Genomic DNA, 14211 nt, shown 5'->3' on the forward strand with positions numbered 1-14211 from the left:
GAGGAACCTCTTTACTTAACTAGTACAGACACTAGGACCCAATAATTTAGCAAAATCAGTTTTAAAAAGCATGATTTGTTTTTTGGCGCTGATTATTACCATTACATGCAAACTGCATCTTACCACAAAGTGAAAGGGGTGCTTGGTAACAGTTTTAAAGACTGGGAAGATATACCCATTCTCTTTCATTTTTGGTTTGATTGATGAGTGTGCTACAGATAAGACAGGAAGGCAAACTCAACCGATTAGTATATCCATGTAAGTTGCTTCTGGTTAGAATAGGATCCAATCTGACAATGTTTAGGTTCCTCTTCATTATCTCTGCATTATTCAGAAAGTGTTTTGCAAAGAATAAAACTGTTTGTGGATCTAGATTCAGAATGAGATAAAAAAGGACATGCAAAGAAAAATGCCTGACAATTATACGAAATAATAAAAATACAAGCTTAGTCAAGTATGCGGCGCTAAATCAATGACTGGCATTGAGCATCATGATTGATTGTTTAGGGCAATCAGGACCCACCACACAGAGCTATAAATTAGATCAAACTCCTGGGCTCATGTTATCTAGAGGAAAATAAGATCTCAAAAAACCTGAGGTACTCCTTTAGGTAGGGAAAGAGGGCAAGAAGTTGTGTTGGTTTGGCAGCTGAGAAAATTTTCTGCAGCTCTTGAGAGTTCTCTTTGTGTCTCACTTTTCCATTTCTGTCAAATGAAAAATCCTTCCTGCAGCAGTGTATTATTCAGTGACAATCTGTGTCTGATATTCCTTGGGCCTTTTTTGTCTTTGAGGTAGAGGAATAAACTCCTGATTACCTTCCCTCAGAAAAATGGACTCAGACATCCCAGAAGCCTTCCAGAAAGAGCTCACCTGTCTCGTGTGCCTGAATTACCTTCTAGACCAAGTCACCATAGGCTGTGGACACAGCTTCTGTAGGTCCTGTCTCTGTCTTCTCTGGGAGCAAGCTGAAGACCCTGCCAGTTGCCCAGTGTGCAGACAACGATCAGAGCAGACAAACCTCAAAACCAATTTTCTTCTGAAGAATCTGGTGTCCATTGTCAGAAAAGCAAATCTCGGGCAATTCCTGAACTCTGAGGAACATATGTGTGGGACCCATAAGGAGACAAAGAAGATCTTCTGTGAAGCCAACAAGAGCTTGCTCTGTTTGGTCTGCTCTCAAAGTCAGGAGCACAGGGCTCACAGACACCGTTCCACTGAAGAGGCTGCTGAGGAATACTGGGTGAGTGATGTCTGTGCAAGCACTTAGAGAGCTGGAGGATGGTACAGCTAAGAGATTAAAAGGATATTACAATCAGGACTTCCCTGGTGGCACAGTGGTTAAGACTCCATGCTCCCAATGAAGGGGGCCCAGCTTTGATCCCTGGTCAGGGAACTAGGTCCCACACGCATGTCCTATATAAGAGTGAGCATGCCACAACTAAGGACCCAGCGAGCCACAACTAAGACCTGTCACAACAAAATAAGTAAATTAAATATTTTTTAAAAAAAGGATATTATGATCATAATGATGATTAAACCCTCTCTTTACTGAGTGCCAGGCACAGACCTGGGTAGCAGTGACAAAGCTATGAAGAAAATCCTGCAGCATACCTGCCTTTATGGAACTTGTATCCAATGGCTGGGTGATAAAGTTAATTGAAATTCTTTGGGTGATACATTATTATGCTCAAGGCTCTATAAAGCCTTCATTTTGAGAAAGAGTCTTTGTTTCTAAAATCTATAAGTGCAAAAAGTCTTTTCCATTGGATACAGGTTTCCTGACTCTGGACAAAGAAGGAAGATGCAGTACATTGGAATCAGCAGGCAGCGAGCATCACTACATCCAAATTCTGATGCAAGATGCCAAGCTACCTGAAAATTAGCCATGCTCAATAATACCCTGTTCCTTTCCCTAGATCTAAGATTCCCTGATGGTGTGTGGTTCTGTAGTGTGGAATCTTCTAAAACTGATCCATAGCGAGCAAGAATAGGGGAATGTGGTGATCTGTTCCCATCCTTCTAGTCTTTCTCTAGGTCCTGTACCTGACATCCCTGGGTACACTCCATCGTCTGGGGTCTGAAACCTCAATCTATTTGCTTTTCTGGTGTTAAAATTCAATTATTTTACAGGAGAAGCTGGCAAACGAAATGAGATCTTTATGGGAAAAGACCCAAGAAATTGAAAGAAATCTCAAGAAAAATGGCAGAGGAACTGACCTTTGGATGGTAAGTATGGGAATGTATTTCTCTTTGAAACAAGTTGAGGCAGACATGCTAGAAACTTATCCCTGAATAATTTGAGGTGAAATCCTCATGTGCCATGAAATTCTGAGAATGGGTTGAACACCATTTAAAAACATTGTCTATGTACCATTTGAACCCACAAAACCCGCCTCTTGGGTTTTTTAGAATCTAATGGATCAGTAACCACAACAAAAATCCACTAGAAGAATGTGCCACAAGTGCTAAGGTGGAGGCACATGGAGTGATGTGGACGATTCCACGCCCATGATTCGGGATCCCAGGGAAAATTTCTCATGTTTAAGATCAATCCCACGTCTGAAGATCAAGTGGGTGTTTAAAAATCCGTGGGTTATTTCAGGCACAGATTTCTGTAAGTCATACATTCCAGAAAGTAAAGGGCATATCATTGGGAACCACAAGTACTTCAGTCTGATTAGTACATGAGCCCAGGTGATACAAAGGAGACATGAACAGGAATTTAAGGGGTGTGCCTGTCATCGTGAAAAGCGACAGCTCACTAGCTAGAGAGTGATATTAGTTCAAGTAGGAGAAAATGTGACATGTTAAAGAAAAACCTCAGGGAGAAAAGGAACAAGGAGAAAGACAGATGGAGAGTGAGAGAGTGAATCCATCAATACTGAGAGGGAATATGCAATGGAATGAGGATGAATGACCTTCCAAACAATATGGGAAGGAGGCTGTGGCCTTAGAGGGAGGACAGAACCTGTTTATAGAAAAAAGGAGGGCAGAAAGAAAGGGCTATGGGCATTGGCACCTGTTTGAGGGCAGTAGGTGAGATTCTTAGGAAGATCTTTCCTGAGGATACTAACCCTGACAGTAAAATGGATCATGGCTGCTCACAGAGAAACTCAGGCTGTGGAGTTTGGGAGGATTGAGATGAGAAACGAATTTACTTATTAACATTGAGATGAGGATATTGCATATGATGTATGAATCACCCATACATTTCAATTGCTTGCATGGGGTCTTTCAGTTTTGAAAGCAGGCATATGAAAGAAATGATCCATGAAAAGATTTTCTCCAGATGTTTCAGGAACTCATGAATTTGATGAAAGTGGTTTGAGGAAAGGGTGGCTTTGGCTCTTGATGTAGTTAAAAACAATGAAAAGGGCTTCCCTGGTGGCGCAGTGGTTGACAGTCCGCCTGCCAATGCAGGAGACGCGGGTTCGTGCCCCGGTCCGGGAGGATCCCACATGCCGCGGAGCGGCTGGGCGCGTGAGCCATGGCCGCTGAGCCTGCGCGTCCGGAGCCTGTGCTCCGCAACGGGAGAGGCCACAGCAGTGAGAGGCCCGCATACCGCAAACAACAACAACAACAACAACAACAACAACAACAACAACAAAAAAAAAAAACAATGAAAAATAAGTGAAGGAAAGAGGAATAAATTGATTTCTTAGAAGATACGAATTTGGGATGGATGTAGCTTCTTGGGAGAGAACATGAATCAGAGCAATCTAAATGCGGTTGAAATCCATCTCACAACAGTTCTACGTGTATCGATATGGAGACATGATTAGGAAAACTTATCAGATTGTAACTCCATTTCTTCAGGAGGAAGAAAATTACTACTTAGGGAGTATTATAAAAGAAAGCCAAAAGATTTGTAAGCAAATCAGAAAAAGACAAGAGGAAATGAGTGGTAAGAAGACAGACCTCAAAGTAATATACAAAGAGCTCATGAAAATGTCCTATAAACCAGATGTGGAGCTGCTCCAGGTAAGAACTGAGGACTGAAAATATTTTATCTGAAGCTCACACCTTCAATGACCATTAAATGGTACCAGGGGGATATTTATTCATCTCTTGCATCCTAAGGTGGGAGTCTCTCCTAGTTGGAAATATTATAGATGAATTGCAACTCATCCAAACCATGATTGAGCAAGCTTTACAGAATTGTTATTATGAGACTCCCCAGGAATATTCCCTTCTCAAATCTCCTTTTGTAGCTTGCTTCTGTCAAAACCAGAAAGGAACAACTTATGTATTGTCATTCAGTTTTTTGATCTCCAGCTGGGCAATGGGAGAAACTTGTCAAAAGCTCATATATTTCCACCTCCTGTTGGGATATCCTAGGTTTGAGTTGCCTTTTTGGAGGGGCATATTACCCTTTTGGACAAGCCCTAGGAAAGACGAATTTATAGAGAGCTGAGGGTTGCAGCAATGCACAACCTTTGTCCTTTCTCTCACTCTCTCTCTCTCTCTCTTGCTCTTTCTCTTTCACCCTCAGGTTTGTTAATTTATGAAGAATTTAGATTCTTTCAACACATCGTGCCAGGATTTTCTTTAGGGAGAAAAAGGAAAACGGATTTTCCAGACTGTTTTATTGTGGTGGTGATTAGATCTCTTCTGAAGTTTTCCCCAAACCAAATCCTGGTTGGCTATTTATGAAAAAGTCTAATCTTATACTTTTTAATTTTATTTTTGACAGGAATTGGGAGACAAAGTGAAATGGTAAGTCTAATCTTGTGATGCTGACCAGGGCCCTGTGAAAGAGATCAAGCTGCATTTAACAAAGGGAACACATAACTTACTAGATAATACTACATTGCTTGTGTGTGCATGTGTGGTGCCTGTTTTGCTGAGTATGATTTCCTGTTCCGTTTGAATCAGAACTGAGCATCAGAAGTTTGCTCCTGTGGCTTAGAGAGGTATGTGCTGTACAGCTCAATGCAGAAGTTTCTAAAAGGCCAGTTTTTTTCTGATTTAAATTTCAAAATCATAAACACACTGAAGTGCAAGGACTAGTACTTCCCAGGCATTAGGTGAGAGAGGCAAGTATCTCCGAGAAATGGGGGTGAAATCACGTCGTGAATTAAAGTGAGAAAAAATTTCCTAAGAATGGCATGATCCCATCCCATGATTGTGGAGAAAAGAATTTTGATAAGAGAGTTGAGCTGAAGGATGCTGACTTTTTCTTAAAGGCTGTGGTTAAGAAGTCCTGGCCGGCAGAAAGTTTAACCGCATCTTCCTCCTTACAGGAGCGAGTCAGCACAGCTGCACATGCCTCAGCCTCTGCTGCCAGAACTCCGTGCACGACCCATCACTGGGCTGATGGACTGGCTCAACCGCTTCCGAGGTGAGTGTCACCCCATCGGTGTGTCCACCCTGCAAGGTCCTTCAATAATGTTTCCACAGACAATCTTTCCCTCTTCATCTCTCACCTTGTATAGAACAGCCTGCAAATAGGCATGTATAGACATGTGCAGTCACAGGGTCATTAAAATCCTTACAAAATACACACAGGCTGGTGCAGGGATAGATGTGATTCAGGCCTTATAAATTACTTATAAATCTGATAAATAATTTTTATAATGAAAAAAAGGACATGATCCAAAAATGGCTCCTTGAGCCCTAGAAATAGCATCACATACAATGTCAGTTGTTCACTGAATTCTAGAAAACGGGTTATTAATCCAGGACATTCCAATTTCAGGGTCTAAGTGCAGTTACTTAGAGGTCAAAAGCATTTTTGCTTGAAAGTTTCTTGGCAATTGAATGTATGATGTGTTTTTTTCCATTGATATAATCAGAAAATATATATAAGCTACAAAAATTAGATGCAGAGACCAGGATTTGTGAACAACAAGGAAGCAAATCGGTGGTTGATGAGCTTCATGAACATAGAGCTTCATGATCAACCTAACTCTGGAGGGTAACGTAGCAGGAAGTGGAAGACTAGGCCTCACGTTGGAACCACATATCAAAGGCGGAAATTCCTACAAGGAAACCACTTTTAAGAAGCCATCCTTAGGCTTTGTTTCTGCAGTGTCCATTTGCTAACTTAACTGAGATGCTAGAATGATCACCAGTTCTCTACTCTACAATGTATTTTCTTTTCCCTGAGCAGTGGTAGTGGAGGTGGAGGTGAGTTATATTGTCATGGTCTTGGAGGTGATCAGTGCCTGGTGTTCAGTCTTTTAGATGTCAGGAAAAGTACCCAGCCAGAAGTAGCCATGACCTCCCTATCCTGTATAATCTCTGAATTTTTAGAAAGTGTTTTCCAGGCTAACTAGTTATCTGTTTCCTCAGCAGATATCCTGGCAACATTTGAATCCAATGTTTCCAGTTAGAACTGCACTGCTAATAACCTTAAGGTTTTTTTTTTTTTTTCTCCCAGTGAGACCCTAAGTGGACCCTCTTCTCTCATAGACATAATTTTATTTTTAACATTGATTTTGACTGGAGTATTCTCTCATCTCTCCACAGTAACAATTTCATTCCATAATGAAGTAAGCAGACAGCACATCAGGCTGTTTGATGATGCAAGAAGTTTGAAGTATGAGCGTGACAGCCTCTATGTGTCTTTGGATGGCAGAACATCGCAGTATTTTGCTGCATGGGGATCCCGGGGCTTCACCTCTGACAAACAGTACTGGCAGGTGGATGTGGATGGCTCTTGGGACTGGGCTGTAGGCATCTGTAAGGATTCCTGGACAAGGAAGGATGACGGCATACTGAAAGAATGCAACAGGGACAACTTTCTCCTTGTGTGTGTGAAGGAGGGTCATCATTACCGTCTCTGGACCACGATCCCGAACACTCCTCTGTACACAGAGAAACCTCAGGGCAGGGTTGGCGTGTTCCTTGATTTTGACAGTGGGAGTATGGGTTTTGTGGACGTTGCCAGGCGCTCCCTCCTTTGGAGGTACAAGGATGGCCTGTTCACTTTCCCTGTCAGGCCTTTCATTTGCACTGGCCACACGTGAGGAGGGCTAAGTCAGGACCCGGACTGGATGCTCAGGACTCCTTCTCTGAGGGAACCCTTCTCAGCTGCAGCAAATCAAGGTTACTTCATTGTGTTTAGGCTCTTTCTACTGTAATGGAACCTCCTTTTACTGCTATTTGTTATAAAGATAGTGTCAAATGCAAACTTTTGTTGGTGTCTTCCATCTTCCTGACAATAAAAGCTTGCCTTACAGACATTTGTCTGGAATATGTGACGTGGCTGTTCACCTGTGTTGTGAGCTTGCTCAACTCACCAAAGTGTGGGCGTGTGCTTCCCACTTCCTGATACCAGTACAGGAACCCAGGGCTTACACAGCATGGACAGACCTGGTCACCAACCAGACCCACGTCAGCCCCCAACTTTCTCCTCCTTCCTCATGATCTACTCTGTCCTACACATCAATTCACCCTCAGGGTGAAAACCGATTTGACAGAGAAATCTCCACTGGCCCTGGAGACGGGGATAAGTCTTCTTTTCTTAGAGAACCCAGAATTTGCAGGTCCCTTACTTTTACAATAATATAAGGGAAAAGACCTAAAGAATGGAAGTGCCTCATGAGGGGCACTGAACAAATCTTTGCCTGAATAAATTAATAAATAGACAAAACAATTATCTTATTGGAAAGGAGCTTTGCAATGAACGTTAGGGACTAGAATCTAAAAGTTTAAAGTTTCAGGATTTGAAGGTGGATGTCAAAAACTGATTAGATTACACACATTGAGCTTGAGCCCAATTGATTTTTAATTATCTTGGAAAAGTGCATCTGTATGTTGGAGGCTCTGTTAGTGTAGATACTAGAAGTGTGAGGGTGATTGTGTGTATTGCAATCAAGGTGGTCTTACATTACTGTTTTATATTATTTTAATTTAACTTAGGATCATCACCTAGGCCACGAAGGATGAGATGGTAGGACAGGGAACATTGTCTGTTCCCATTTTACCATCATACAATAGAGCATTGGTTTTTGATTTAAATGTTGCTGTCCCACACTGAATTGTATATTCACCATTGTAATTCCACCACTAAATATACTTTCTGAATATATTATGATAAGTTTTTCAATACTGGTTAATTAAATTTACTATCTAGCTTACGTTATAAACCTTACTAGATCCTAGGGCTTCCCTGGTGGCGCAGTGGTTGAGAGTCCACCTGCTGATAAAGGGGACACGGGTTCGTGCCCTGGTCCGGGAAGATCCCACATGCCGTAGAGCGGCTGGGCCCATCAGCCATGGCCGCTGAGCCTGCGTGTCCGGAGCCTGTGCTTGGCAATGGGAAAGGCTACAACAGTGAGAGGCCCGCGTACTGCAGAAAAAGAAAAAAACAAAAAAACAACAACTTACTGCATCCTAGTAGCAAGAGCTTCCTGTATTATCTGACATTTGAAATAAAAACAATCATGTCTTTGGCACTAATTTTACAGATTTCATGTTGAGCAAGGAAGCAAATTGTATAATTTGCAACACGGTTTTCCAAATACGTTCAACATTTCAGCCAAGGATCAAACCTGCATCCCCTGAGTTGGAAGAAGGATTCTTAACCACTGGACCACCAGGGAGGTCCCTATTTTATTTTTTGATGGTTCCCGAAAGTTATTTTACTTTGAATATACAGGAAAAGAGATCCACAAACGAGAAGCTATGTTCTATGGCTATGTCTTTTAAACAATGTTTTGCATTTACAAAAATTTTTTTCTCTTGATTAAAAGCACCAGCTGAAGATACAGGCTGCTAAAAATATAAGACAGTGGGCTTCCCTGGTGGCGCAATATTTGAGAGTCCGCCTGCCAATGCAGGGGACTCGGGTTCGTGCCCCGGTCCGGGAAGATCCCACATGCCGTGGAGTGGCTGGGCCTGTGAGCCACGGCTGCTGAGCCTGTGTGTCTGGAGCCTGTGCTCCACAACGGGAATGGCCACAACAGTGAGAGGCCCGGGTACCACACACACACACACACAAAATATATATATATATATACATATATATATATATAAATAAAACGTTACAAACCCATTAAAAGTATGCCAAACATGCTTATTAAAAACCCTTTAAGGAAACAAAGACAATACAACCAACAAATTTACCCACTGAGTCCAGTGGCCCTTTCTGATTTCCCTGCTGGCGTTCCCAATAACTGGAACTGGGAGTGCTTACCCCAGTGGGAGGACCCTGGCCTCACCCACGGGCAGCTGTGAGGACCCAACAGGGGAAGGCAGCTATGCGTCTGTGAGGGAACCTGGCACCCCTGGACCTGCGCCCCCAGAACCTTAGACCCTGAGGGCCCCACTGCCGATAGGACGAAGTGGGAGGCGCACACGAGGGGTCTGACCAGCTTTCAATAATTTACCTGCCAACAGGAATCTTTCTGCTACCCCCTCACACCCCTGTGTGCTTAAAGTTTGGAGTTTTATTTATCTGTTTTTTGTAAACACTTAGCTGTATGACACTAGCTGTAATGTCTCCCTGGGGCCTCCCTTGCTGGCTGTCTTAAGTTCTTATGATTGAGAAACTGTGAGGCTCTGAATTTGGACTCACAGGAAGGTACTTACAACAGCTTTATGTAATGGAAAGATGCTGCAGTGAAGGGGAGGGTCAAAGCCCGCACACACACATGCATGCACGTACACACGGGTTGGCTTCCATAAAGCTAGAGTGGAATATTAAATATCAAGTACTGAATTTTTAACTGTACACTTAAGAACTTATCCTTAACTTTACATATAGATAACAGAGTGGTCACTAAACGCACCTTAACATCAGGACAGACGGTAAGTTTTGAGGTTCTTATTTCAACTGTTCTATGTACAAAATGCCCTAGAAGCAAAGAAAGGCTTCAAGAAATATGCAGAGACAAACATGATGTAAAGTGCGACTGGCCTCCTCATAGCGTCCCTGGAAGACGAAGAGCCTAAGCACTTGGAAAGCTGCCGTTAGCAGGCAGTGCGAGCTGACAGGGAAGCTGTGGTCTGCACTGATCCTCTCCGACAAACTGAATAGTACCTCTTGGTGTCTACGTCCTTCCCTTATATACACACTCACCAGGTTGGTCACCATGAAGGCCCACAGCTCCTGGTGACTGGTGAGCCGCAAAGCTGTGGTGAACTGGGCTTTAGCATTGTCCATGCAGTTGACAGAGACACAGTACAAGCCCGGCAGTGTATGCTGAGTGGTTGGAGCAGAGCCAGGGGAGTTGCTGGCACAGCTGACAGACCTGGGACACCTCCTGCATGCAGTGGCCTTATGTCCTGTCACGAGCCTGCACGTGATGATGTGCTCAAGCAGGATTACTTGGAAGGAGGACAGGATGGGGCTGCAGTAGAGCACCTGGAGCTTCTCCAGCTACATGAGGGCCTTGTCTCTGGACTTCTGCACTTTCTCTAAGTAGCCGGCTTGCATGGAGTGCATCACAGGCACCAGGTAGACAAGCAAGCACATGTGCTCCTCGGGCAGCCAGTGGAAGAGGTTGGCGTGGTTGCTGGGCACTATCTTCTCATGTGCAGTATGGAGATGGTGTGGATGCACTGCGGCAGCTGCTTCAGGCACCGCTTCACGCTCTTTACCTGCCCGGTACTCAGGTAGTGGGTAACCTGGAGCACCAGGTAGAAGACACACAGAGACTCCTTCTGGATAGGATTCCCATGCCAGTTCTCAACTATCTGTCCACAGAGAGTCAGCAATGGGTGGACTTCCTGCAACTTACACTCCATCAGCTGCAGCATCCCTTTGCTGAGCAGGACCAGTGGCTGTGTGTACTCAGATCCCACCACCCGGAGGGTTCTCGGCCTCCACACTCAGGAGGTCGCAGGCTGACACCAAGTCCTCTTGGTCCTTGGGCCTCTTTTGTCTTGGGGGAAGAGGAATAAACTCCTGATTTCCCTCCCTTAGAAAAATGGACTCAGACATCCCAGAAGCCTTCCAGAAAGAGCTCACCTGCCTCGTGTGCCTGAATTACCTTCTAGACCCACTCACCATAGGCTGTGGACACAGCTTCTGTAGGTCCTGTCTCTGTCTTCTCTGGGAGCAAGCTGAAGACCCTGCCAGTTGCCCAGTGTGCAGACAACGATCAGAGCAGACAAACCTCAAAACCAATTTTCTTCTGAAGAATCTGGTGTCCATTGTCAGAAAAGCAAATCTCGGGCAATTCCTGAACTCTAAGGAACATACGTGTGGGACCCATAAGGAGACAAAGAAGATCTTCTGTGAAGCCAACAAGAGCTTGCTCTGTTTGGTCTGCTCTCAAAGTCAGGAGCACAGGGCTCACAGACACCGTTCCACTGCAGAGGCTGCTGAGGAATGCTGGGTGAGTGAGGTCTGTGTGAGCACTTAGAGAGCTGGAGGATGGTACAGCCAAGAGATTAAAAGGATATTACAATCAGGACTTCCCTGGTGGCACAGTGGTTAAGACTCCATGCTCCCAATGAAGGGGGCCCAGCTTTGATCCCTGGTCAGGGAACTAGGTCCCACACGCATGCCCCAAATAAGAGTGGGCATGCCACAACTAAGGACCCAGCGAGCCACAACTAAGACCTGTCACAACAAAATAAGTAAATTAAATATCTTTTAAAAAAGGATATTACGATCATAATGATGATTAAACCCTCTCTTTACTGAGTGCCAGGTACAGACTTAGGTAGCAGTGACAAAGCTATGAAGAAAATGCTGCAGCATACCTGCCTTTATGGAACTTGTATCCAATGGCTGGGTGATAAAGTTAATTGAAATTCTTTGGGCGATACATTATTATGCTCAAGGCTCTATAAAGCCTTCATTTTGAGAAAGAGTCTTTGTTTCTAAAATCTATAAGTGCAAAAAGTGTTTTCCATTGGATACAGGTTTCCTGACTCTGGACAAAGAAGGAAGATGCAGTACATTGGAATCAGCAGGCAGCGAGCATCACTACATCCAAATTCTGCTGCAAGATGCCAAGCTACCTGAAAATTAGCCATGCTCAATAATACCCTGTTCCTTTCCCTAGATCTATGATTCCCTGATGGTATGGTTCTGTAGTGTGGAATCTTCTAAAACTGATCCATAGTGACGAAGAATAGGGGAATGTGGTGATCTGTTCCGGTCCTTCTAGTCTTCCTCTAGGTCCTGTACCTGACCTCGTTCCCACCTCAGGATCTCCACCTACCCCACCCTATTTACCCTTCAAGTCTGTCTTCAAATGCCACTCCCTTACACTAGCCTAAGTTTATACTTCATTTTATCTTCCTTTAATATACTCCCTTTTTTCCCCTTTCATACACTGACCTGAATTTTAACTACAATTCCTGGAGCATTTATTCAGTTCCTTGCTCCCTGACTATAGCCTTCATAAGGGTAGGCATGATGTCTGTCTTGTTCATGGCTACTCCTCAGTACCTAAAACAAGTGTTAATAAATAAGCAACAAAATAATCAAGGAATGTATTCAGATGTACTAGTCACAGTATTAAAAATATGTTTACAGATTGAAAGGCAGAAAGTCTCAAATCACAGTGACAAAATTCCAAGTCAAAATATTGTTTGCTAGTAGATATGAATTTAATCATCTAGAGTGATTTCAGGGAATCCCATATAAATCTTAGACCGACAACATTTTATTTTCATTCTTAGCTTTCCATTTATCCCTGCCTGTTCTTTCCTGTTACTGGCTAATTAAAAGTCTTACTATTCATCTATATTAAGATTTTCTAGTTCAGGGCTTCTTCAACATCAGAACAATTGACAGTTGGGACTGTTTTTTTCTTTCTTGTAGGTCTGCCTTGTAGGATGTTTAGCAGAATCCTTGGTCTCTACCCTTGAAATATCAATGGTAACTTCCAATTGTGACAAACAAAAATTTTTCCACATATCAACAATAACCCTCTGAAAGAAAAAATCACCCCCATTTGAATCCACTGCACTAGTTGATGGAAAAAAGTAGATGAGACATTGATAATGATGAAATAATATTTGTATTTTTAGGTATGACAAGAAAATTTAAACATAAAATTCTCTTCCTGTGTTTGTTTGGGCCTCCTCTCTCCCTCCCTCATGTGCAGTGTGCATCTGCATTCCACACTAACTAGACCTCCTCAAACATGGGGGTGCCCACTCGAGCATGAAGATCCTTTGCTTCCCTTTCCTCTACTGTTGGCAATGTAACTTCTTGAAGAAGAACATTCTTTCTCAACTCTGTAAGGGATCATAACGACTTGCTGCTAACTTTGTATGAGTTACCTGGACTGTATATCTTTGGTGAACTTTATATAAAATATCAATATGTCATTTGGATGTATGATCCCTTTGTCCTGAAAAGTTATGTGACTGTTCCTTCCATTTCTAACAGGTGGAATAGTTCTCAGAGCCCCTGAGGGTCTGTCTCCTGGGTTATACTCCTCAGTTTGGCTTGAGTAAAATGCTCTTTTTTTCCCTTACCTTGACTGTTAATTGAATTTTCATTGACAATAAGATCCATAAAATAGTTTATATAGATATGCTAACTGATTCCTAAAGTTGTGCATAAAATCTAGAGCATGTAAGGCAGTAACACAGAGGATAGTGGAAAACTTGCTTATAAGAATATAAACATATAAACAAATAAATAATAATATGGAAGAGAAATACAAAAAAAAAATAGTTATACAGTCCAGCCACACATTTCCTAAAAAAAGACACACTTTTTGATATATACAGAATTACAGATTTGCGCTCAAGGATAGGATGTTGAGGGGAATAATAGACTCTATGGTATGTTTTTACCTGGTTAATGAAGAACAATGTTACTACAGAATTGTTGAGAAATTATGTCAGATTAGTCTGAACATTTACTGAGGCAATGGTTCCTTCACTCCATATGAGAAGCTTCCCTGGACTCTAACTCTCTAGAAACTGTGCTGATCTTCCAAGCACAAGGCTCTACAAATCAGACAAATTTTTCTTCATCATCCTTTTTTGATTTTTACAGCCTGCTTCCTTTCAGTAAATGTGATTTTTCTACTTAAAAGGATTATGTTAATGCAGGTTAGTTGTGGATGTTTCCCAGGTATCTTGGAAATGAACCATCGGTGAGGGGAGAAACTCACATAGGAAGAATTCCTCCTGGCTGCAGATAAAGTAACACAGAGTGAATGATGCTTTTCCTCAAATGGGATTGAAGGAAACAATTGCTACTTATCTCCTTTCCACATAGCAACAAGTCTCTCTTCTTCCAGTGTTTTGTAGATTTTCTTCCTATCTTTTGAATAAAAGGTACTTCC

The 14211-nt window shown here is 42.7% G+C and overlaps 1 protein-coding gene and 1 pseudogene across 1 annotated transcript; one reads left to right on the top strand and one right to left on the bottom strand.

Moving 5' to 3' along the window:
* Positions 1–830: 830 nt before the first annotated feature.
* Positions 831–6972, top strand: LOC125965231 (tripartite motif-containing protein 43-like). Its single transcript, XM_049713833.1, has 6 exons — positions 831–1241; positions 2132–2227; positions 3752–3982; positions 4695–4717; positions 5245–5342; positions 6473–6972. Exons 1-6 carry the CDS (start codon positions 831–833, stop codon positions 6970–6972), a joined length of 1359 nt encoding a protein of 452 aa, XP_049569790.1.
* A 2831-nt stretch (positions 6973–9803) lies between these two features.
* Positions 9804–10892, bottom strand: LOC101281725 (MAU2 chromatid cohesion factor homolog; annotated as a pseudogene).
* Positions 10893–14211: the final 3319 nt, after the last annotated feature.

This window comes from Orcinus orca, chromosome 8 (assembly GCF_937001465.1).
Source record: "Orcinus orca chromosome 8, mOrcOrc1.1, whole genome shotgun sequence".
In the NCBI taxonomy this organism is placed as follows: Eukaryota; Metazoa; Chordata; class Mammalia; order Artiodactyla; family Delphinidae; genus Orcinus; species Orcinus orca.

What these genes read in the sequence shown, in the direction of transcription:
- LOC125965231 (XM_049713833.1), top strand. Translation starts at nt 831, where the DNA reads ATGGACTCAGACATCCCAGAAGCCTTCCAGAAAGAGCTCACCTGTCTC. An exon ending in GAGGAACTGACCTTTGGATG is followed by an intron (nt 2,228 to 3,751) that starts GTAAGTATGGGA and finishes ATCTCACAACAG; the next exon opens with TTCTACGTGTATCGATATGG. An exon ending in CAGATGTGGAGCTGCTCCAG is followed by an intron (nt 3,983 to 4,694) that starts GTAAGAACTGAG and finishes TATTTTTGACAG; the next exon opens with GAATTGGGAGACAAAGTGAA.